The sequence below is a fragment of the Rana temporaria genome, chromosome 4, assembly GCF_905171775.1.
Source record: "Rana temporaria chromosome 4, aRanTem1.1, whole genome shotgun sequence".
In the NCBI taxonomy this organism is placed as follows: Eukaryota; Metazoa; Chordata; class Amphibia; order Anura; family Ranidae; genus Rana; species Rana temporaria.
The window spans coordinates 134,313,889-134,339,468 of record NC_053492.1 but is presented as its reverse complement, the minus strand read 5'-3'; the positions used below and the strand labels follow the sequence as shown (position 1 = coordinate 134,339,468).

Below are 25,580 nucleotides of genomic sequence, written 5' to 3'. Positions count from 1 at the left end.
GAAAACAAAAGCTGGGAAAAAAATCATAAGGAAAGACCAACTACCATATTTATCGCGGTATAACGCGCTCCCGCGTATACCGCGCACCCCTAAAGTTGCCCCGAATCCTGTGGAAATTTTTTTTTGTACTTACAGTTTTGGTGTCTTGCGCGGCGTCCGTCGGGTCCGGCGTCCGTCTGCGGCTTCGGGTGTCTTCTTCGTCGGGTCCGGCCTCCTGCGGCTTCGGGTGTCCTCTTCGTCAGGTCCGGTGTCCGTCTGCGGCTTCGGGTGTCCTCTTCGTCGGGTGCGGCCTCCTCGCGTCCTCCCCGCTCGTTTCCCGCGCCGAGTTTGAATACTGCGCCGACATATACAGAGCGCAGTACACTCGTGTATTGTCGGCAATGCTCGGCTACCCGCGCTGACGTCCTGTACGCCCAGGACGTCAGCGCGGGAGGAGCCGAGACTGCCCGACAGTATCCAAACTCGCGCGGGAAAGCGGGTATCGGCGTATACCGCGCACCCACGATTTTGCCCTGATTTTCAGGGCAAAAAAGTGCGCGGTATACGCCGATAAATACGGTACCTTGTTCTACTGCCTTGGAGCTGCATGCAACTCTTCGGTATTTATTGTGTAACCTCTGGGCTTGAGCAGCCAGCAGTTAGTTTTCTCTGCATATGTTCTTACTTATGCTTGATCAGCTTTTGACCTGAACTTAAAGGCATGGACACCTCCCCTCACTGTGTGTTGGGTCAAGTATTCCCACTGCCAGAATTGCTACAATGTACCATAGTATAAGCACTACAGTAATACCTTGGATTACGTGCATAATTTGTTCCAGAAGCATGCTTGTAATTCAGATTCCCCTTTGGAAATAATAGAAACTCAGATAAGTCTCTTACACCGTCGTATCTTAGGCTGCATATTTACTCTGGCCGCTGGGTGGCGCTTCCGTCTTTCAGCGAGGAAGATGCAAATTGGTTAGATACGCCGATTCACAAACGTACGTCCGCCCGGCGCATTTTTTTACGTTGGGGTTTTTCCGGCATAAAGTTACCCCTGGGTCTATGAGGCGCAGCAAATGTTAAGTATGGCCGTCGTTCCCGCGACAAAATTAAAATTTTTTACGTTGTTTGCGTAAGTCATTCGCGAATAGGGCTGGACGTAATTTACGCTCACGTTGAAAGCATGACGATTTGTCGACGTCATTTGGAGCATGCGCACTGGTATATGTCCACGGACGGCGCATGCGCCGTTCGTCAAAAACGTGGGGTCACTTACTATTTTACATAGTACACGCCCCCAACCAGCCTATTTTGAATTAGGCAGGCTTACGCCGGCCCAGTTACACTGCGCCACCGTAAGTTTAAGCGCAAGTTCTATGTGAATACACAACTTGCTGCTCAAACTTACGGGGGCGTAGTGTATCTGAGATATGCTACGCCCGCCTAAAGATAGGTGATTCTACCTGAATCTGGCCCAAGGTGTTTCAGAGTTCTCCACAAAGCTCTGGGAGCCACCAGCTCCCCTGGACCTCTGGTCAAATACGGAAATGCACACACTGGCAGCTTGAATCCTGCTAGTCTTGCGAGAAGATGCTCGCAAATCGAGTCAGAATTTGAAAAATAAAATGGTTTGTATTGAGAAACGCTCGTAAACCATGTTACTCACAATCTGAGGTTCCACTGTATTAACCAAAAATTAGGCCAACGAAAGAAAATTGATTAAACTGGTTTCTGTTGGTTAAATGTTCTGATGTTATCTCTTGTACACATTCTTAAAGGGGTTATAATGTTTTTTTTTTTTGTTTTTTTTTTTCTAAATAGGTTCCTTTAATTTAGTGCATTGTTGGTTCACTTACCTTTTTCCTTCGATTTCCCTTCTAAATGATTTTTTTCTTTGTCTGAATTTCTCACTTCCTGTTTCTCCTCAGTAAACTTGCCCCCATCATCTGAACCACTCTGGCTGGGGGTTAGTCAGTGTGCGCTACATCCCTGCGGGGGGGACACTGAACACAGAATTTTCCCAGTTTCCAATTGTCCAAGTAGTCCTACCATAGTTTCTAGCTGTCTCATGAAGTATGCTGGTAGTATGTGACAGTGTATTGTAACTACATATACGCAGTATTCTCAGCAGTGCTTCTTTAAGTTCAATGGTGGCACTTAAAGTAGAACTATAGACAAAACTTTTTTCCTGGTGCCTCCATGGCGCAGCATACCTGTGATGAGCTCCACCTTGAGCTTCTACCTCAGGGCCAGTGAATATTATACAAAGAAATGATTTGGGTACCCCCAGAACATCAGGTTTGTTTCTGCTTCATGGGCAACCAGAGCAAATGTATCCATTGAGACCATCTGCAGAGCATCAACGTGGTCATCCCAGTTTATGAGACACTGTGGAGCTTGGCAGACAGGCTATTAGGTTGGCTTTTGCTTGTTCTGAATAACCTTTATTTCAATTAAATATTTTTTTTTCCAAGCATGATCCCACCCAGTTATTTATCACATATATTCTGCCATGGAGGCACCAGGAAAACTGAAAATTGTGCCATACTTACGATAATTGTCTCTTTTCCTGGTGCCTATTCATGGCAGCATACGATCCCGTCCTCGGCTGAGCTATATTATAAATAATGCTGGGGTTCCCTAATCCTTCCTTTTTTAGAATTACCACTGGTCCTGAGGGAGGAACTCAAAGCAGAGCTTTGCATATGTATGCTGCCATGGATACCAGGAAAAAAAAATACAGTAAGTATGGCACAATTTTCAGTTTCTTTTTTTTTTTTGGATAGAGCATGGGAGTGTTTAACCCGTCAGATTTATTTTGCCACATCTGTCCTATTGCAGAGATTTCCCTTCACTTCCTATCCCATAGCCAAATGGAAGTCCTTGAAAATTAAGGAATTCCTTGGGGACCCCAGGGTCACCAGAACTAGTGTCCCCATTGGAAGATTTCCCCTCTATTACTTTTCTGGGAACAGCCCAAATTTGGGATTTTCTTTAATTTTCAATGATAATGGTAAACAGGACTAATAGAGAGGTAACTGGGCACAGACAGCAATAAAACCTGACAGGTGTTCTAACCCTTATCCACTCTATCCAAAACTAAAAAAAGTTTTGCAGTAGTTATACTATAAGGCCTTCTATATTAAGTAAGTTGACCACTACTGGTTAATCTTATAATTAACAATGCATGATAATGACCTACGTGATGCATTTTAAGTTGCACAGGTCTAAATTCTTGTTTTTTTTATCACACACAAGAAAACAAAGACCTTTTTTTTGCCTGACTTTTCTGAGTATATTCTACTTACTCTCCAGCACAGTGTACACAGTCACCATTCCACCATATAGATGGTCATCCACATGGCAGTGCAAAAGCCATGTTCCTGGGTTTCTGGCAATCATTGAAGCAGTTTGAAAAGTGCCAGGAAGAAATTCAAATACATCCGCATGGAGTTTTCGACCTCTCTAAATTACACAAAATGAGTGACAGTTTAATGAATAGTTTGCATGTTCGGCACTAAAGCCTTAACTAAACAACATATATAATGCCAATTGGAGGTTGTCTATACATATGAAAACACATCATACTGTTTATATAGCATGTAAGACATATCCCTGCTAAAGTTACAGAAACTTGCTTAGACATGGTGAAGCTGATTGAGTGAAATCACAGAAAAGAAGCTCAGCTGTTTTCCCATAATCAGTGATGCATTTCATTTCTAGATTGTAAACTCTTAACGAGCAGGGCCCTCTGATCCCTGCTGTATTGAATTGTATTGTAACTGTACTGTCTGCCCCCATGTTGTAAAGCGCTGCGCAAACTGTTGGCGCTATATAAATTCTGTATAATAATAATAATGGCCGTAGTTTAAAGTGGAACACCAGGATAACCACCAAATACTTGCCTAAAAGGCGTCGTTTACATTGAACTGGACCTTGTCTTGTAATGTTGAAGATGTTTTGCTGCTAATCCAAGCAGCTGATTTTATTGAGTTTCTGAATATACTGTACACTAGTGTTTTTACCCATGATAATGTCCGTCACCCTAATTCAATCACAATGGACTGTGTCAAGGTACTGTACGTGTTAATTGTCCAAGAGGAAGGTGGAAGATGTGAAACCATTATGTGCTAATTATATAATGCAATCCCACTGTGTCAAAGTCTGGGACACCTGTTAATCAACCAAGTTACATAGCTGAAGTCAAAGAAAAAAGAAAGAAAGGCGCACCAGCCTTGTGTATTACCGTTTGACAGTTTAATAAATAAATGAGAAAACATAAAACTACTCACAAACGAGATAGTGTAAAAGGCTTGTCAACAACGGTATGGTAACTAATGAATACCCCTCGAGCCACAATCCCGGATGGGGGGGAAAGAGGTGTGTCGCTGACGCGTTTCAAGGCTACTGTCAAACGGTAATACATGAGGCTGGTACGCCTTTCTTTCTTTTTTCTTTGTTCTCTGCTAGGATGTTCCCCGTCCCTGAAGGGCTGCAAGGCTTCTGTTACCAGTTTTGATTTTTGTGGAAATTCCCATGTGGAATATTGACTAACAGTTGGACAATCCACCCATGCGCAGGAGTTTGTGTGTCTTTTTGTGTACATAGCTGAAGTTCTGAACAAATTGCCAGGGTAGAGCTGTTGAAACAGCATTATATATAAAGTATGGGTGACAGATACAGTTTAGGAATGTTTTTTTTTTTCATTTTGAAGTGGATGATCTTTCATGCCTTTTGAAAGACTATTCCTTCTCCTTAAAGGAACTAAGGTGCATTAGGGTAAAAAAAAAATCACCATTTCCATCCCCCCCCCCCCCTGAACATTTACCTGACTCCTGGCTGTAGCTCTTTTTTCTTCACTCCATACTCTCACAGGACAATGAGAGGAGTGGGTTGCAGGGAAGAAATTAGCTTGATTCCCCCATCAAGAGAGACAGTGTTGATACAGGAATCCCTCCTGCTGGGTCACTGTCATCTCCTGGTGGGGGAAAGCCATCCCCGCCGGGAGAAGACATGGATTATTAACAGCTATAGCAGCCGCCAACGATATTCGCTGGTAAAATCCATTATGCTGGTTGTACCCAAGCTGATCGATCAATCAACTTGGTATAATCGGCCTGCCCATACACTGTTCCAACCTTGGCCGGTTTCTGTTGAACCAGCCGAGATTCGAGCTGTGTATTGCCTGCCTAACTTCTGCTAACTATACCATAATCTGGATAAATGAGAACCTTCACAGACCGCTATATTATTAGTTAGCATATTGTTCTATCCCAAAAATATTTGTAATTTTGTCCATCCAGCCAGCTCTAAAATTTGCACATCCCTAGCAGCCGGGACCCAATGGAAAACTGGAATGATTTCCTTCTCTGTAAAATCACTTGGTGCAAGCGCCAAAAAAATTCCAGCCAATTATTTTTAAAGGTGTCTCCCACCTAAATTATTTGATAGAAATCCCATTATACTGTGCTTTACCCCTTACATGACAAAACTGTATCAAAAATAATTTTGTAGGTGGATTTTTGAGGCAAAACTCACAAAAATAACCATTAAAATTCAGATAGTTTTGTTAACAAAGTAAAAAAAAAAAATCTTTATCCAATAATCCATAAAAAAGCTACAAAGTTATCTATCTTCAAATTATCATAATTTCTTTTGATACAAATTTGTTATTTTTTCTAATGTATATCCACACAGTATAGCCAACATGTGATATCTGTAAAATCACTAATGGTTCCTATGGTGCATCATTTTGTTTTTTGTCTTCCACTAAAATGCAGAAAAATAATTGGTCTGGTATTACTTGTAAGACACCTCTATTCCAATAATGTACACCAAAGCACAGAAAGGTCGCCCTGGGACTTTAAATGAAGTGAATACAGTTGGCCAATGAACATACCGGTAAATACAGTCTTGAGATTTATTCAAAAAATGTCATACATACATAACAGCAAGAATGAATGCCAAGCCGATAAGATGGTACATACAGTATAAACATTGTCATTGCATGTACAATGTACTATATAAAATGCAGTATACACAAGCAACTATAATAATCCTTCACTTTTCACGAGACAAGGCTCGCTTCTTCAATGGTGGATGCATGTGTGATGGATCTAAATTAAAAATTAAACAAATAGATATATGCACAATGATGATAATTATGGCAGATGGTTTGAGGGGTCTAGCACACAAGACCCCATACTCACCAATCGGCTAGGTCAGGTTGTCAAATGCTGTATTCCCAAACAGTGGCAGCAACAGATGTCCAACTCAGGACCTGACTGGGCGGACTAAAACTGACCAACAGGGGGCAACCCGAAGGCAGACATGGCATGGGTGGAAGTGTGTCACCCTCAAGGTCTCACAATGTCCATTATAAAGGTCAACTAGAATATAGTATATATATATGCAATGTGCACAAAGGGAGGTTCTCATATCTCCTGCTGTCAGTTGGACGAACAGGACCACCTGCTTATTGGTGCCATGTTATCACGCCCACCATGTGACGTCCGTGTTTGTGGCGTCATCACGTCTGGGCGTGGTGTGTCATCACGGTCTGGCTGGGGGTGATTGCTCATGCACACCCCTATTTGGCAGCAAGCGTTTGCAGCGTTCGAGTGCCTTGCCACTCTCACATGGCGTTAGGGGCCCTTTGGGGGGTTTAATTTGGAGGTCTGACATGGCTGGAATTTCTCTTGCACTTCTCTCCCACCCACATGCGGTGGCTAATTTTTGTTGAGGGTGAGCACAGATTAATTTTATCATTGAGTTATTTAGGTATTTTATTATTTCCCACACCTGAGCACATACTTTCTGTATGGCCTCTTTCACAAACACTTATTTATTTATCTACACTTGAGGAATTGCTCACTCAGATATCACTTTATAATATTAGCACTTCTTTCACTGTCCCCTAGTTTCCAAGTCCAATGGACAGCAGGAGATATGAGAACCTCCCTTTGTGCACATTGTATATATATATATATATATATATATATATATATATATATATATATATATATATATATATATATATATATATATATATATATATATATATATATATATATATATATATATATATATATATATAATTATAATATATATTCTAGTTGACATTTATAATGGACATTGTGAGACCTTTTAGGGTGACACACTTCCACCCATGCCATGTCTGCCTTCCGGAATTTCCGGTTGCCCCCTGTTGGGGTCAGTTTTAGTCCTGCCCCCTCAGCTCCCGAGCTGGACGTCTGTTGCTGCCGCCATTTGGGAATCCAGCATTTGGCAACCTGACCTAGACGATTGGTCTTGCGTGCTAGACCCCTCTAACTATCTGCCATAATTATCATCATTGTGCATATTCTATTGGTTTTCTTTTTTCTTTTTTTACTTTAGATCTATCACACACACATCCACCCATGAAGAAGCGTGCCTTGTCTCCCGAAACACGTAGGGTTATTATAGATGTTTGTGTAGACTGCATTTTATATATAATTGTACGTGCAATGACAATTTTTATACTGTATGTACCATCTTATCAGCTTGGCATTCATTCATGCTGTTATGTATGAAATTTTTTGAATAAATCTTAAGACTGTATTTACTCTTGTTATGTTCATTGGCTCACCGTATTCACCCTATTTTGAATTATGCTGTTCCACAATTGCTTTTAAATATTTATCTGTTTTATAATCAAATACAATGTATACTTTTTCACGGTATCCTGTTTTGGCTTCCTGCCCGCACTATCCCTTGGGGTTCTTTCTGTTTTATAAAATTAGTTTGGGATGTGGCAGCAAGACTCAGGATTAACCGAAGCTCAATTTAGTTTCTCATTCATAATTTTCTCATTTAAAGTCCCAGGGCGAGCTTTCTGTGTTTTTTTGTCCACTAAAATGCAGAACAGAAAATAACATCCTACTTTTATTTATTTTCCAGTTACTTAGACCTCTGAGAGATCCTGGGTTAGCTTTGCTGGCAGCTAGAGTGTGATAGTAGAAGAACTCCAAACCCTCATTTCAACCCTCCTCTCCCCTTGGTGCTGCCTATGTAAGATGAAGCTACCTATCCCCAACAGGGCCGCTGATAGAAATCGTGGGGCCCTGTACAGATTTCCCGACAGCACAACAAAATTATTAGCAGACACAAATACAACATAGACAAAAACAAAAAGCAGAGAAGTGCCCAGGGGCGGACTGACAACTCACGAGGCCCCCGGGCAATATGAGACTATGGGGCCCCCAGGCAATTGGAGATTATGGGGCTATACAGTATACACAGAATATACACACAGAGTATACACACATACAGAATACACATATACTCACACACTGAAAAGGTACTGGGATTTTTTTTAAAACACAGATTTTTACATACTGTCCCTGGTTTTACTGAGGCTGGCAACCCTAATGGGGCCCCCTAGTGGCATAGGGCCCTCGGCAGTGCCCGAGTGCCCGAATGGTCAATCCGCCCCTGGAAGTGCCTCTAAGTGCAGTAAGACTTTAGGCTCTGCGCCTAAAACCTCCTTTACAAATACAACATAACTCACACAATTCCTGCTAAATCTAAAAGATAAAACTGAGTTAATAAAAAAAAAGTTGGAGATCTTGGATCAAAGAGTCACAAGGAGGGGGATTAGTGGGGGGCGACCGTCTTTCTCAGCAGATAAAAGCTGACAGCAGGGAGATGGGGAGAGACCAGCTTTCAGCCGCTGGAGGAAGAGTTTTGCAATTGTCGTCCATCACTAATCCTCCCTGTGTGGGCCTCCCTGTGTGGGCCCCCCTGTGTGCTCGGGCCCCCTACAAGAGGACTGGTGGTCCCCCCCTATCAGCGGCCCTGATCCCCCAACACAACCCTTTCTCTGCAGTTCCAAGTAGAAAGGCTGACCTTGGCTGCAAAGTGCTGTTCTCTGGCTCCCCCAGCAATGTCGCCCAGAGTGATATTACAGTTTTTATTGTGCCTTGGGCCTCTTCTGCAACTGCAGCATAAGTTTCCATAAACACTTGTATACTTTCCATCCAAAATCGTTTATTGACAATCCCACTTTAGCGGCACTTTAGCAACTGAAATCTGTGTTTAAGCAAAGTGCTCACAGGTTTGGATTTTTAAACCTTTGTGTCACCTTGCCCAATCAAAAGCTTTGGAGCTTTGGGTGAGTTTCAACCCTTCCCAGAACCCTTATTCTTATATCTTGGACTTTATGGGCTTTGGCTCCCATTGAAGGCAGCCCAAAGGCCACAAATAGGCGTGAAAGCTCCAATTCAGGTGAAGCAATTTATTCTTTAAATATTTAAATCTTCATACCTATACTGGAAAACTAGAATATTAGATTGCAGTGTTGGCAGTGCCTGTGATCTTTTCTCCTGATAATAAAATGATGCTGTTTACTGCATTATTTGAGCTTGTGATACAGTTTGTACAGTTTTCTTCTTTTTTTTTTGTATCATTCTTGAGCTTCTTTAAAAATCCTTTTGGCTGATTTTGAAACTAGAGCTGAACATTACATCTCACAATTCTTTCTTCAGGGTGGGCCATTTATATGGATACACCAAAAACAAAAGTTGTATTCAAAATGGCTGACTTCAAAATGGCCGCCATGGTCACCACCCATCTTGAAAAGTTTCCCCCCCTTACATATACTAATGTGCCACAAACAGGAAGTTAATATCACCAACCATTTTATTAAGGTGTATCCATATAAATGGCCCACCAGGGTGGATCCATATAAATGGCCCACCCTGTACAGCAAATCTAAAGTCCGGTGCTTGTGTATGTTGGAAGAATAATATCTTATTTTTCAGGTCAACTAAAGAATGGTCGCCATTATCAGCTTGTGTTCGTCTGTGGTCAGTAATAACATTTTTAAAACTAAGTTAAATAATAGTAGTGTTTTCCAAAATACAGTATATGTAGTTACCGTATATATCAGGCTGTGGCCATGCCAATGTGCTGTATGTATATCCACTTCATTCCCCATACCCATGATGTGCCAGACTACATGGCTCCCAACCCTCATGGTCAGTTCAACAGCATTGGCATACATTCTTCCATTGATACCTGTAAGAAAGTCATTGTCAATCAAATTGCTGTGCAATAATCTAATCAAAGTGTTGGCATCACCGTTTTTGTGAAATTAAGTACAGCTATTTAGCACTATTTCACGTATAGTCAGCCATTTCCAACGTGCTTTTTCCTGCTGGAAATGACTTTGCCACTGGCAGTGATCTGTTCTGCTTAGTCAAAATCCTGTTCAGTTTTAAAATGATGTACTTGTAACCAACTCAGGACAAGTGGTTGTGTAGCCTTTAACTTTGCTGCTATTTGTGATACTAGAGTGATATGCATATCTTTTTCTTTATGGGGGAAACATGGTCTTCTTTTACACTACGTTCATACCTATGTGTTTTTTAGTGTGTTTTTCAGTTTGCAGGCACACGTTACAGTCCATTTTAACATCTAAGCATTTTGCAGCCAGTGTATTTTTTAAAAGGGTCTGGGCCTTTTTTTCCAGAATTTCACGTGTAATAGACTTCAATGGAGTCACACCAGAAACGTAAGTGTTGCGTTTGTGATGCGATTTTTTGTGCATTGTATTTTTTTTTCCTGTTTAAAAACAGTGAGCGTATCTGTCCGGCCGGCGTAACGTATCTCTGATAGGTTACGCCGATCTAACTTTGGGCGCGAGTTCTTTATTCAGAAAGAACTTGCGCCCTTAGTTACGGCGGTGTAACGTATGTGTTGCGGCGTAAGGCCGCGTAATTCAAATGGGGATGTAGGGGGCGTGTTTGATTTAAATTTGGCTTGACCCCGCGTATTTGACGTTTTTTTTTTAATGGCGCATGCCGTTCGTGAAAACATCCCAGTGCGCATGCTCGAAAATCCGCCGCAAAACGGCATTGCTTTCGACGTGAACGTAAATTACGTCCAGCCGTATTCGCGAACGACTTACGCAAATGATGTAAAAATTTCAAAACTCGGCGCGGGAACGACGGCCATACTTAACATAGGATACACCGCACATACCCCTCATATAGCAGGGGTAACTTTACGCCGGAGAAAGCCTAACGCAAACGACGTAAAAAAAAGCGCTGGGCGGTCGTTCGTTTCTGAATCGACGGAATTACTAATTTGCATATTCCTTGCGTAAACAAACGTGAGCACCACCTAGCGGCCAGCGTGAAATTGCAGCCTAAGATACGACGGTGTAAGACACTTAAACCTGTCGGATCTTAGGGATATCTATGCGTAACTGATTCTATGAGTCAGGCGCATAGATACGACAGAGCGCACTCAGAGATACGACGGCGTATCAGGAGATACGCCGTCGTATCTCTTTCTGAATCTGGCCCACTGTATATCATCCGATGAGCTGTGAAAAAATTTCCACATACAGCTCCATCTGCAGCACACCCTGACCTGCCCAATGTTAAAGAGAGAGAGAGGCCACTCCTTCAGTAGTTGATCCCCCCCCCCTGTCTGTCACCTTAACAAAGCTCTGACCATTCTTATAGACCAGGCTCGGGCCTTGAAGGACTCTACTGAGAACGTTGGCTATGTTGGGAGCAATTTCCCAAAATTTGGCCACTGGTGTAAGTTCCCCCATCCACACATTTGAGGTGAATGGGGGGGGGTCCTCTAGCTGTGCCCCTATTCTGACAGCCCTGAGACTTCCCTATCATCAGAATCAGTGCTGCCCACAAAAATCGATTGCCTGAATTTTGATCTGGCTGGCTTAAAGGGGTTGTAAAGGTTAATTTTTAATTTTCTAAATAGATTCCTTTTAAGCTAGTGCATTGTTGGTTCACTTACCTTTTCCTTCCCTTCTAAATGTTTGTTTTCTTTGTCTGAATTTCTCACTTCCTGTTTCTGTTCAGTAAGCTGTTCTGGCTGACTAAACACCGCTCGGATGATGGTGTGAAGTTTACTGAGGAGAGACAGGAAGTGAGAAATTCAGACAAAGAAAATAAACATTTAGAAGGGAAATGAAAGGAAAGGGTAAGTGAACCACTAGCTTAAAGGAACCTATTTAGAAAATAAAAAACAAACCTTTACAACCCCTTTAAGGATAGCTTGTCGAGCAAGCAATTGCACATCCCAAATCAACACAAGTGCTTAGAAGAGTCTCTGTAAATTTACTAGCAAGCTAAACATTTGACTTGCCTTTAATAACAGGTCACATGGTGCAACTTGTCATGCAATTTGATAGTTTCAAATCTCATGACAAGTCGAACCCTATTGTCCACAATGGAAGCAGTCAAATCGATGTGACTCCGACTACATCAGAGTGGCACCGATTTTGGAAGTAGTTCCTGCACTACTTTTTGCAAGTTGTGGTGTGACTTGCATAAACATCTGTGCATGAAGTCCCACAGATGTCTTCCAAGCTGCACCTGAAGTTGCGCTGACACGCGACTTTGAAATGGTGCGGGTTAAAATGAAGCTGCACGATTTCAAAGTCGGATTCAGTGTGACTGAAGACTTATGTTAGCTAGGAAACGTAGTAATCCATCAGGAATAATAAATATAGTCATATACTGCAAAAAAAAAAAAAAAAATACATACTGTGTTTCTTATTGCTTTCAATAAATTCCTTACTCCCTTTATCCACTTCATTTGGACTTAAGCAAAATCTTTGGATATTTTCATCTAGATACCAGGACATATTTTCATTAAATATCATAAAAAGTAAAGCAAATCTTAAGATCGGGATCATTTGTGCCTTTATTGGATTAAATGATCTTTTACAAATCACAATAGTTCCAATCAATCCACTGTAGGTATCCTAAGAAGAAAAAAAAAGATACACATTTTCAGCTCCTCTTTCCAGTGCTTGTACTCCTAAGCATCAACCACAGAACAATTCTTTTCTTATGCCACATATGGCCATTATTTTTCACTTACAGGTGGCTGAGTTGCTGATCCATCATTTTGATAACCCAAATGAGGTATTCTTAGTACTTTCTAGCTTTATTCCTTAGCAAAAGTGGGAGTTTTCCCTTTGCCAAAATATCAGCAAAACTTGGGACATTTCAATGAAATGCATTAGAATCAATGGGGATAGATACATTTAAATGTGTTGGGTATTTTTAAGGGTGTAGTGGCTTCTGAGGGTTAGAGAAGCTCCTTTCAAATAATATTTAATATATAAATATAAGTTTCCTATAAGCTTATCCTTCAAAGTGCAACGTACTTTGTCAAATTCAATTTAACTCAATCTCTGGGTCTTTTTATATTTTTCACATATTTTGCTTTAACCGCTTAAGTACAGCCCCAATCAGCAGGACCCGTCGATCGTTCCTGAGGCAGACAGAAATGGGGATCTGCCAATGTAAACAAGGCAGATCGTCCCCTTCTGTGACAGGAGAAGACAGATCTTGTGTTTCTGCTAAGCAGGAACACGGATCTCTGTCTTCTTACAGTACAAGCACCCCCCACACCGTTATAAAGCACCACCTGGGGACACATTTAACCCTTTGATTGCCCCTGATCCTAACCCCTTCCCTGCCAGTGTCATTGGTAAAGTGACAGTGCATTTTTTTTTAGCAGTGATCACTTTATTAGTGTTACTGGTCCCCAAAAAAAGTTTCAAAAGTGTCACTCAGTGTCCGATTTGTTCACTGCAATGTCATAGTCCCACTATAAGTCACTGATCAGGGAAGGGAGTCACCGCTCCAGGTGGATCTTTAGCAGGCAATTGGAGGATCCTCCCAGATCACTGATCGCTGCCATTACTAGTAAAAAAAAAAAATCCAGAAAAATATCCCATAGTTTGTAGACGCTATAACTTTGGCGCAAACCAATCAATATATGCTTATTACACAAAAAAGGAAATCTGCGCTCATGAAGGTTCACCAATCTAAATCCACTCAATATCAATGAAAAAGAAACATTCAATAAATCTCTAATTTTTAGAAGAACCAGTCCTTTATAAAAAAGAAGAAATTTCCAAAGAATACAATGTACACAGCACAATACAAAATATGTAAAAGTCGTTCCCAGTGGCTGAATGAAGCAAGCAATCTCTCAGGGCTTCAAAGAGTTAAAGTTTGCGGTTTCAGTTTTGGGCTGTCTTGCATGACAGAATCAGTGTAAGTTGTGAAGATGGTACATTACCCAGCCAATGCGGACATCAATCGAATGTCCCTCTCATAGCTGGTGCCAGTTGATCCGGGGTCCTGGACACTCTCCTATGTGGGGCTGGAAACACCACCGACCCGACGATAGCAGCTGCCGGGGACACAGCGCGGGGAGGCCAATGGCAGAGGACGCTCTCCTTGGGTGAACACGCTGGCGTCTCACGTCTGAGACGCCTTCTCAGTCAGCAGGATGTAGCACAGGGAGATGCTGGGCGCCCTCTGGTGGACAAGATGCAAATGGCAATGTGCAAAGTCAAAAACTGTGAATGGCGTTTTTGAAGGAAATCGAATTTTAAAGTTCTTTTTAGTAGATGGGGTCTTTCATAATAAAGGGAGGGTGTATAAAAAGGTCCTAGACGACGCGTTTCGCCCTAACAAGAGCGTCGTCTAGGACCTTTTTATACACCCTCCCTTTATTATGGAAGACCCTATCTACTAAAAAGAACTTTAAAATTCGATTTCCTTCAAAAACGCCATTCACAGTTTTTGACTTTGCACATTGCCATTTGCATCTTGTCCACCAGAGGGCGCCCAGCATCTCCCTGTGCTACATCCTGCTGACCGAGAAGGCGTCTCAGACGTGAGACCCCAGCGTGTTCACCCAAGGAGAGCGTCCTCTGCCATTGGCCTCCCCGCGCTGTGTCCCCGGCAGCTGCTATCGTCGGGTCGGTGGTGTTTCCAGCCCCACATAGGAGAGTGTCCAGGACCCCGGATCAACTGGCACCAGCTATGAGAGGGACATTCGATTGATGTCCGCATTGGCTGGGTAATGTACCATCTTCACAACTTACACTGATTCTGTCATGCAAGACAGCCCAAAACTGAAACCGCAAACTTTAACTCTTTGAAGCCCTGAGAGATTGCTTGCTTCATTCAGCCACTGGGAACGACTTTTACATATTTTGTATTGTGCTGTGTACATTGTATTCTTTGGAAATTTCTTCTTTTTTATAAAGGACTGGTTCTTCTAAAAATTAGAGATTTATTGAATGTTTCTTTTTCATTGATATTGAGTGGATTTAGATTGGTGAACCTTCATGAGCGCAGATTTCCTTTTTTGTGTAATTGTGTATTAGTGATACTTCAGGGTACCCGGACTCCTGCAGCACGGACTGTTCACAGCCCATACGAGGGTTTTTTAAACATGCTATTGGACAAATTTTCTCCCATAGAGCGCCAGTGATTTTTTTGTATCAAAATATATGCTTATTGGGATTTTCTTTTTTACCAAAAATATGTAGCAGAATACATATTGGTCTAAATTGATAAATAATTTTTTTTATTGGATATGTTTTATAGCAGAAAATACTTTTTTTTGTTTATAGCTTAAAAAATAAAAACTGCAGGATGGGATGAAATACCATCAAAAGAAAGCTGTATTTGTGGGCAAAAAGGATATAAAATTTGATTTGGGTGCAGCGTTGCACAACCACGCAATTGTCGGTTAAAATACCACTGTGCTGTATCGCAATAAATGGCCTGGTCATGAAGGGGGTTAAGCCTTCCAAGGGTGAGGGGGTTAAGATAGAACCATGCAAGTTTTAAACATAATTGTGAAATGTTAGCACCTCTGTTGAGTTTAAATTGCTTTTTGTTTCCCTGCTATAGAGATTTGTGTCCCTACAATCAAATGAGAACAGGAAGTTAATAGAAATCTTCCTAACAGGAACATAGGTGAATGTATGTGCATATAGTAATATAAAAAATTACGGGGGAACATTTGTCCCTTGCAATCCTAAAATAAATGCACCTAAGCACATGCAATTGTCCAATACTGCTTCTCCAGTCAGCCCATGTAGATATTGAATTGGTTCTCATTGGTGTCCTTAGATAGATACATTTATCCCATCATAAAAGTCGATGGAAAGAAAAATCATGTGTCTCTTCAAAAAACACTATGCACCATTGTGTCAATACGAGGAAGAACATGCCCTGTTGCTTGGGTCAGTCGGAAGAGAAATGTCTGACAAATGGTGTTCAGTTGTCATCAGAGAGCATGCTTTGTGTATTTTATTCACTAGGTGAAAAGATAATACCTTCTCCACTCTATCTAAAAAGTTTGGGCTAAAGTTCCAATTGCAGGAAATTAATTAGTGATGTCTGATTTAATCTTTAAATGAAAATAGTGTTTGCATTGTTGTCCCTGTAAGGATAAGCAACACTCATTCCTGTTTTTGTTACTAAGACCAGAAATAAAGGGTTATCTCTACATATGGTACCTCCAGTCACCTGCCCCTTATCTATCCATCAACAGTCATGTGCTCCTACTGAGGAGACTTAAAATGCAATGTTATAGTTAGGACTGCAGTATACAAAGCCCCTTTATGGGGCCTGCAGCTTACACATGCATTTGCAAATGCGTGTAACTAAACCTCTGTTTTTAACGCACACAGTTAGACAGGTGAATTTGGTTGGTTGCCGATTGGTCGGTAAGTTTGAGCCTGGATATTCTATGTTTTTGTATGTATATGCGCCCTTTTCAGCGCTCCTTATTGTATAGACCAGTCATATGTAGGAGCAGTGAGTTTTGTTTGTTGTATTTATGTTATTGTGGTCAGGCAGCACACTGGCACCTTTGCTTCCATGTGCTGAGTGTGCAGTGTGCTCCTGCCCCTTTAATGAGGGCTGGGCTACCTCCAGTCACCTCCCCCTTTGCTATCCATCAGCAGTTATGTGCTCCTACTGAGGAGACTTAAAATGCAATGTTATAGTTAGGACTGAAGTATACAGAGCGCCTTGACGGGGCCTGCATCTTACACATGCATTTGCAAATGTGTGCAACTAAACCTCTGTTTTTAACGCACACAGTTAGACAGGTGAATTTATTTGGTTGCTGATTGGTCGGTAAGTTTGAGCCTGGATATTCTTTGGATGTTTTTGTATGTATCTCTACAGATGGTAAACAGAAGTTGACTCTACTCTGGCTTCTACCAATGACTAAGGTTGGCCATACATGGCATTATCCAAGCCTGACTTGGGCATGACCTCTGACAATCAGCCTGTGTGGGACTGGCTAAGGGAGCAACATTGAACTCCTGAATTTCAGGAGGTATTTTTATAGATAACTTTTCATCTTTTACATAGTATACTGGTACAAGTTATTGAAGCAATCATTTATATGTGTAGATGTATGACAGTAAATTGGATACAATCTGAAATTCATCCGAAATGCATGTAAGGAAGAACCTATTTCTGTTTATAAAAAAAAAGACCTCCTTGTCTACATGTGTTTGGTAATATATGTGGGACAAAAAAGATCAGCAAATAAAAGTGTAGCTGCCATCTTGGCCTCTGTTTACTCTTCAACTGCCATGATGCTGCACATGTGATCAACTATGACACCAGTCATTCAATGGTTTGACAGTTTGGTTGAGAGCACAGCCAATGTGAGTGACTGTTAGGCCTCGTACACACAACAGAGTTTCTCGGCAGAATTCAGCGAGAAACTCGGTCAGAGCCGGATTCTGCCGAGAAACTCTGTCGTCTGTACACTTTTGGCCCGATGGAGCCGCCGAGGAACTCGTCGAGAAAATAGAGAACATGTTCTCTATTTTCTCGTTGTTCTATGGGAGAAGGCGGCCCGCCGAGCTCCTCGGCGGCTTCATCCCTGAACTCGCCGAGGAACTCGATGTGTTTGGCACGTCGAGTTCCTCGGCCGTGTGTACGAGGCCTGACATTTCTGGCATGTGCTGGGAATGTAATTTTTTTTTAAACTGTCAAATCTGTGGGTTTACCTCCACTTTAATGTTTAAAGGAAAGCTCTGTTGTGAAAATACAGTATGTAGGGTGTCATTGCCTTTTGCAAAGTCCAGTTACTTTGTTTTTTGGCCTCAATACCTTCTGAATCACTCTGGAACAAGAATGCTGCTAGCAAATATATATAATGTCAGAGCTCCAACTATACATACATATTTTAGGCCAGTGACTGAAAATTTATGAAAATCCTAGAAATAGCATAACAACCAGTTATTTTAAGGATTTTCCACGTAGAGTTTGGAAGTGATTTGTATTTTCACAGTACATGCTACCTTAACTGTATCAAACTCAATAAGAACAAATGTTACCTTTACTGGATCAACATCAGAGTAGTATGCCCATGTCAAGCAATCTGTTTCATCCTTGTTAGGGCCGGCTCGTTCAGGAACATCCCAAACATATGTTTCTGTATGACCTGAGAATATAACATACCGTATTTGCCGGCGTATAAGACGATTGGGCATATAAGACGACCCCCTAATTTTCCAGCCAAAATGTTGGTTTTGGGATATACTCGCCGTATAAGACTACCCCCTTCCTACTAGTCATGCCTCGCCTCACGGTGCCACCATTACATGCCAGACTGTGCCCCCTATACATGCCAGACTGTGCCCCCTATACATGCCAGACTGTGCCCCCTATACATGCCAGACTGTGCCCCCTATACATGCCAGACTGTGCCCCCTATACATGCCAGACTGTGCCCCAGTATATGCCGGACTGTGCCCCAGTACATGCCAGACTGTGCCCCAGTACATGCCAGACTGTGCCCTTACCTTATCCCAAGACATGCAGAATCGCGGCCGTACGATTTTTCAAAAGCCGCGCCTTCTACGTCTTCTGTTCCGTGATAGGCAGAAACACTCAGCTTCCTAGGAGGCACTGTGTTCAGTGTTCGCCTATCACGGAGGCCCTCTCCTCCGTGATAGGCGGACACTAAACACAGGACGAGAGGGCCTCTGTGAGGCCCCGTGATAAGTTTTCATATTTTCTTTTTCTATCGGGTCTCTTTCCCAGTTTAATCACTAGAATTGAGGTTTTCCTTAAAATGTACTTACCAGGTTTAGTTGGCTTTTTTGTATTGCTTTCTGGCTTCAAGCCATGTGCATACATTGAATATGTTCTGGTAGCTTTGTTCCTAAATATTACTTTGATTTTATCACCAATATTGGCATATAACATTGGACCTGTAACAAAGACGTTTTTTTTTTTCTATTTTAGTGACAGACCGCAAACGTACTTAGCTAACAGTGGAGTTAGTGGTAAACCAAACAATCCATGAAGATATGTAAGGTTCACAGTCATATAAGGAGTTCTTACCTTGAATTTCTAAATGAACTTCTTGTTTTGTTCTTCTTTTGCGTCTTTTAAAGGTTTCATCTGTGTAGCCCCGGTATACAACTTTCTTATATATAGGACCAATAGTTGTGTTTGTTCTGTTTAAAAATATATCTCCAGGTCTTTAGGGGAAAGTCAGAGAAGTTTGTAGTTTAATTGATGCCCTACATGAAATTGACACTAATATCTATCAGACATGTAGTTAAGCTAGTTTTAAAGTAGTTGTAAACCTCAGACATGAAATATGAACAAAGCATATCCCTCTATAGTGTGTACTTGTCTTAATTAAGAGCACCAAGTTCCATTTCTGCTGCTTCATTCCCCTGCTATCAGCATGAATCACATCTGAGAAGTTTGCCTGACCCAAAGAGAAACAAGGTGACAGGGGAGGGACCTCCAGCTGATTGACAGCCTCTAATCCTGTGTGCTGTGAAAGGGTGGGGGGGGGGGGTCGTCCTCCCCCACTTAGCTCTACAGAGTATAATTTCAGCTCTCAGTTCTGGGTATATGTACTGTAAGGGTATACAACCACTTTAAAGCAGTATTAAACCCAAAAGCAACAGTATGAATGAGTCACTCTTACAATAACCAGTTGAGTTCAGAATCAACAAACAGTAAATAGTTCTTTACAGATATCCTGGAATATATTGTGGATAATAATTACATAATAATCCCATCTCAGGTAGTCCAAGATATAATTTCTCAGTCATCCTATGCCCCTAGTGGACATAGGATGATTTTAGACATAAGAGGGTCCGGGGATGTCCCATGTGAGTCTGTCACATTTCTCCCCCATCAAAAGTCGACTAACAAGGTCCCGACCACCACCTGGTCTGGACATGCGTTAGTCGGACAAAGTGAACTCACATAGTCTGTCCGCATGACCTCCAATCTTGGCTGGAAGGAGTAGTTGACACCAGTAGGTGTGGGGCAGTGGTCATTGACTCTCTGTCTGGCTGCCAGCGCTTCAGCTGGGTGGTTTTTAACATTCCGGTGCTTGGTCTGCTGCTGTGCAGAGGGGCCGACCGCCCCAGCTTCCTGAAGCTGTAGAGACACTGTATGTGCTAGGCAGGGGCCAGCGGCGCTCTGCCCTTTTGCCAGCACTTCTGCTGGGGCCTCCCCATCATCCTGCCCGGCTAACCGTTGGGGAAGGAGGCTGGATTCCTCCACACCCAAACTGTGTAGCTGCCATTGGGGAGGTGAGCTGGCTGCTTTCTTTTCCGTTCCCTCATCTGGCTTCTGGGACAACATGTCTGTGGTACTGTCTCCCAGATGCACGGATCTTTGCTGGGGAGGAAAGACCACATTCTCCACCCTGACCAACTGTTGGGGAGGGACGATGAACACCCCCTCTCCCTTTTCCCCCTGTATCGGCTGCTGGGAAGTGATCACCACCTTCTCACCCTGAGCCTCCGGAACTGCCACAGGGGTGGGGCAGAGGTCTTGAACCCTCTGTCCGGTGACCAGCACTTTAGCTGGGGAAGTTCCTTGCAACTCCACAGATACTGCTGTTGGTGATGGGCAGAGCATAGTGAAGTGTGGCCCTGATACCAGCTCTTCTGTTGGAGGCTCATCAAGTTGTTCTTCCTTAGCAGAAAAGTCTATCAAATCCACTGTCTCTGCAACTGGTGTCTGGGGATAGGGGTTCACCATCTCCTGTCCGTGGAACCCAGAAGATGCTATCGGTGCTGGCCGGAGGTTAGCAGTACTCTGCCCTGCTGTCAGAGGTAGCTGCTGACAATACAATACACATCTCTTAAGGGTAAACACAGGTCTTCTTCACACACACAATAGATCAATTACCCTTTAGAATAGAGAGCTGGCTGCAGTGCTGGGACAAGGTCATTTGGTGCCCAGGGCGAAGATGGCAAACTGCGCCCCCCCCCCCAATTATCGTTACCGTTCATCACCATTGTCATTGTTACTGATACTAAGCATTTGCAAGAGTACTTGCAAATGCTACAATATCTAGAACTAACACTTTCTATGCGATTTGAGCTCATACAAAATTAATGGGCTCAAATCGCACTGTAAAGATCCACATGTTATTTGAACAGGATTGTGGTGCGATTCTTGTCTGAATCACGTGCTGTTTCTCACACCGCTCCTGTGTGAACCTAGGCTTGTCATAATGACTTCAGCCTGGGTTCACACAGGAGTGGTGCAGGGAAACCACATGTGATTCACACAGGAATCGCACCACAATCCTGTAGTTCTTTAAAGTGCGATTTGAGCCCATTAATTTTGTATGGGCTCAAATCGCACCGCAAAGGTATTGGCAACTGGTATCAGCGAGTACTTGAGCACAAGTATTGTTGGTACAAAACAGGTATTGGTGCAACCCTAGTGTGTACCCAGCTTTAGACAATGTGTCAGGTTGTTTAATGGAATCAAAGACAAAGCTCCTGGGCAAACAAATCTGCATAGGTGAGAATAAAGATAACAGGGAAAACATTTGTCACTGTTAGTACTCATGAACAAGAACACTATACTGTAGGTATAGCATACACTACAATCTGATTGTACAATCTCTTTTAGATTTATGAAAACTTTGTAATATATGGACAACCTAAACAATTTAAGTAGTATCCAATCAGGCAGGCCTTTGTACTACATAGTGTTGGTGGTAGATCCAAAAGATATTGTACAATCAGATTGTATAACGCAGTGTTTCTCAACTCCAGTCCTCGGGGCGCACCAACAGGTCTTGTTTTCAGGCTTTCCATTATTGTGCACAGGTGATTTGATCAGTTTCACTGCCTTAGTAATTACCACAGCAGTTTGATCTGAGGGAAATCCTGAAAACATGACCTGTTGGTGCGCCCCGAGGACTGGAGTTGAGAAACACTGGTATAACGTATGGTAAGCTGGAGGCTGGCCATAGATCGTTTTTATTTTCATGTGATCGAAAAAAAATAATGAATCCCCCCAATTCACACAACTAAGGTGGATGAGGCAATCTCTTCCGCTGAGACATCGATGTCGGTGCTGCAAATCTAAGGGAACATTCCTGCTGGTTGGAGAGAAGCTGATCATTAAATTGATGTCTCTTTAACAAGAATGACTACAGAAGGATTGAAACTTGTCCGGTCCTTGCTGGAGCCGTTACATTTCCATCCATCTATGGGTTTAGTAGCTCCTGTTTTCTTATGCCTGGGGGGCTCACTAAGCCTCCATGTACACGAGTTCCTTAGGGCCCATTCACATGTAGTGCAGTGCCGCTCGCGCATGTGCAATGGGTGCCCGGCCGTGAAGCCGAAAGCTGTCACGGCCGGGTGCCCACAGTGACAATGAAGACGCCGGCCGGGGAGGGGGGGGAGAGGAGCGGACCCCCGGCCGGCACGTCGCTGGAACGCTGGAAAAGGTAAGTGTCAGTTTATTAAAAGCCAGCAGCTACACTTTTTGTAGCTGCTGACTTTTAATAAACTTAAAAAATGGGTGGAAAACCCCTTTAAGTGGTTAACAAGCTAGCTGAGACTTGATTTCATGAATGAAAAGGGCTGCAAAAACCAGTGTATTTATAATAGGGGATTTACCACCACCACAGGTTGAAGGGCACTGCTGGTAGAGCTCTATACCCCCCCTGCTCTTCTGCCCCACCTCTGTAACCCCCCCCTGCTCTTTTGCCCTACCTCTGTATCCCCCCTGTTCTTTTGCCCCACCATTGTAACCCTCTGATCATCTGTCCCACCAATGTACCTCCTTTCTCCTCTGCCCTGCCACTGTACCCCCGGCACAACTGCCCCACCTCTGTACCCCCCTGCTTTTCTGTCCCACCGCTGAACCCCCTTCTCATCTCTTCCACCACCCCACCGCTGAACCCCCTTCTCATCTCTTCCACCACTGTACCCCCTGCACATATGCCCCACCATCGTACCTACCTGCTCTTCTGTCCCACCGCTAAACTTTCCCTGCTCATCTGCCCCACCGCTATACCCTCCTACTCATCTGCTCCACGGTTGTACCCTCTTCTCCTCTATGATATGTGCGATATGCAGAGTGGTGCAAGGAAGCAGAGAGGAGACACATCTACCTGTCCTGGCACACTCCTCCCCGCAGATCCACCTCTTCCATCCAGCCTATGTGCTTTTTTGTTTTAACAAAGTTCCCAGAAGCTCAACAGTAATTCCACAAACTGTCACCTGATTGTGGTTTTCTCAATCACAGTGAAATCCCTTCTTTCTGAGGCTAGTAGTAGCAACCATGCGAGTCATCTTCCTCCAGATGGTGGGTGGGGCTAGCAGGACAGATTGGCTTTGGCAGTGGCCAATCACAGTCCTCCTCCTCCTTGAAACAGGGACCGCCTCCCTAGAAGAACTGCAGCCAATCTCTTCCCCATCACAAGAGCTGACAATCGCAGCTACAACAAAGTTAGATAACCAATTAACGTTTCCTATCTTTTACAATGTGTGGGGGCACAGTGCTTCCCCCCAGTGCGATGCTCTGCTGTTGGGGAGGGAGTCGAGTGCTGGCAAAAGAGGCTGGGCATGCCTCTTTCTAAGCTCTTTGTTTTAGTCACTCTTTAGCAATATTTACACTTTTCTGTGCATGTTTATGCTCCTTAAAATGCAAAAAAATATACTTTGTATCTTTATACCCCAAACCTGTCTCATTTTGTAATGGGCACACTTTTTCTAGTATAAAGAAAAGCTAGTAAAATAACAAAATGCAATTACCATACTGAATACAATAACTACATTGCTAACCTATGGTTTTTTTGGGATTATATCTTCTTCATGGATAAGATACTTTCACTTAATATAACAACATATATTAAATCATTAAAAACAATAAACAAATATACAGTATAATATAGCTTTTTTTTTTGTTCTTTGTTTTCACCTGTTATTGCTATCAGGATACATTGCATATTCCCAGGCACGGCTCGGGGAATAGTTCCAATCTATTTCTTCAGCAGCAATAAAATATGTGACAATGCGGGAGGCAGGTGATTGTTTAACACTGATTTTGCCGCATTCATTCACCATGTAGTGCTGTCTCATGCCGGCTGTATAATGGTCAGCAACCATACATTCAACATTAAAAACACCTGATGGAAGCACAGACATATTTTAGTTACTACATCTACATGCCCACATATTAATGGTCAAGAATAGGAATTTTGACTTACCTAGAAAAAAATTATTTTGGAGTACAGGACACATGACTGGTATTCATAGTCTACACATGCCATCTTCCAGTGACTGGACAGGGGCAAACAATTGGACTGGACCTCCAAGCAAAATAAAGAGGGACTCTTGCGAACAGAAGCTGTGGCTATCAAGTAAATCCTGACAGCCCTGACCACATTCAGGCAGGGTGAGGACCAGATGGGTTATATACAGTTGCAAGAAAAAGTATGTGAACCCCCCCTTGGAATGATATGGATTTCTGCACAAATTGGTCATACAATGTGATCTGATCTTCATCTAAGTCACAACAATAGACAATCACAGTCTACTTAAACTAATAACACACAAAGAATTAAATGTTACCATGCTTTTATTGAACATGCCATGTAAACATTCACAGTGCAGGTGGAAAAAGTATATGAACCCTTGGATTTAATAACTGGTTCAACCTCCTTTGGCAGCAATAACTTCAACCAAACGTTTCTGTAGTTGCAGATCAGACGTGCACAACGGCCAGGAGTAATTCTTGACCATTCCTCTTTACAGAACTGTTTCAGTTTAGCAATATTCTTGGGATGTCTGGTGTGGATCGCTTTCTTGAGGTCATGCCACAGCATCTCAATCTCATTCTCCACACATAGTGTTGTGTGTTTCTTCCAAACAACTCAACTTTGGTTTCATCTGTCCACAGAATATTTTGCCAGTACTGCTGTGGAACATCCAGGTGCTCTTGTGCAAACTGTAAATGTGCAGCAATGTTTTTTTTGGACAGCAGTGGCTTCCTCTGTGGTATCCTCCCATGAAATCCATTCTTGTTTAGTGTTTTACGTATCGTAGATTAGCTAACAGGGATGTTAGCATATGCCAGAGACTTGTGTAAGTCTTTAGCTGACACTCTAGGATTCTTCTTCACCTCATTGAGCAGTCTGTGCTGTGCTCTTGCAGTCATCTTTACAGGACGGCCACTCCTAGGGAGAGTAGCAGCAGTGCTGAACTTTCTCCATTTATAGACAATTTGTCTTACCATGGACTGATGAACAGCAAGGCTTTTGGAGATACTTTTATAACCCTTTCCAGCTTTATGCAAATCAACAATTCTTAATCGTAGGTCTTCTGAGAGCTCTTTTGTGCGAGGCATCATTCACATCAGGCAATGCTTCTTGTGAAAAGAAAACCCAGAACTGGTGTGTGTTTTTTATAGGGCAGCTGTAACCAACACCTCCAATCTCATCTC

General features: G+C 42.6%; 1 protein-coding gene across 1 annotated transcript in view; it reads right to left on the bottom strand.

Moving 5' to 3' along the window:
- Positions 1–3,233: 3,233 nt before the first annotated feature.
- Positions 3,234–25,580, bottom strand: part of LOC120935649 (ceruloplasmin-like) — a 91,915-nt gene continuing 69,568 nt past the window's right edge. Inside the window, exons 12-19 of the mRNA XM_040347703.1 lie at positions 24,056–24,264; positions 21,569–21,633; positions 19,197–19,336; positions 18,935–19,063; positions 18,185–18,291; positions 12,547–12,766; positions 9,902–10,041; positions 3,234–3,447 (exon numbers count right to left, since the gene is read on the bottom strand). Coding sequence (XP_040203637.1) covers positions 3,283–3,447; positions 9,902–10,041; positions 12,547–12,766; positions 18,185–18,291; positions 18,935–19,063; positions 19,197–19,336; positions 21,569–21,633; positions 24,056–24,264 — 1,175 coding nt within the window. The 3' untranslated portion in view covers positions 3,234–3,282. The remainder of the gene's footprint in view (positions 3,448–9,901; positions 10,042–12,546; positions 12,767–18,184; positions 18,292–18,934; positions 19,064–19,196; positions 19,337–21,568; positions 21,634–24,055; positions 24,265–25,580) is intronic.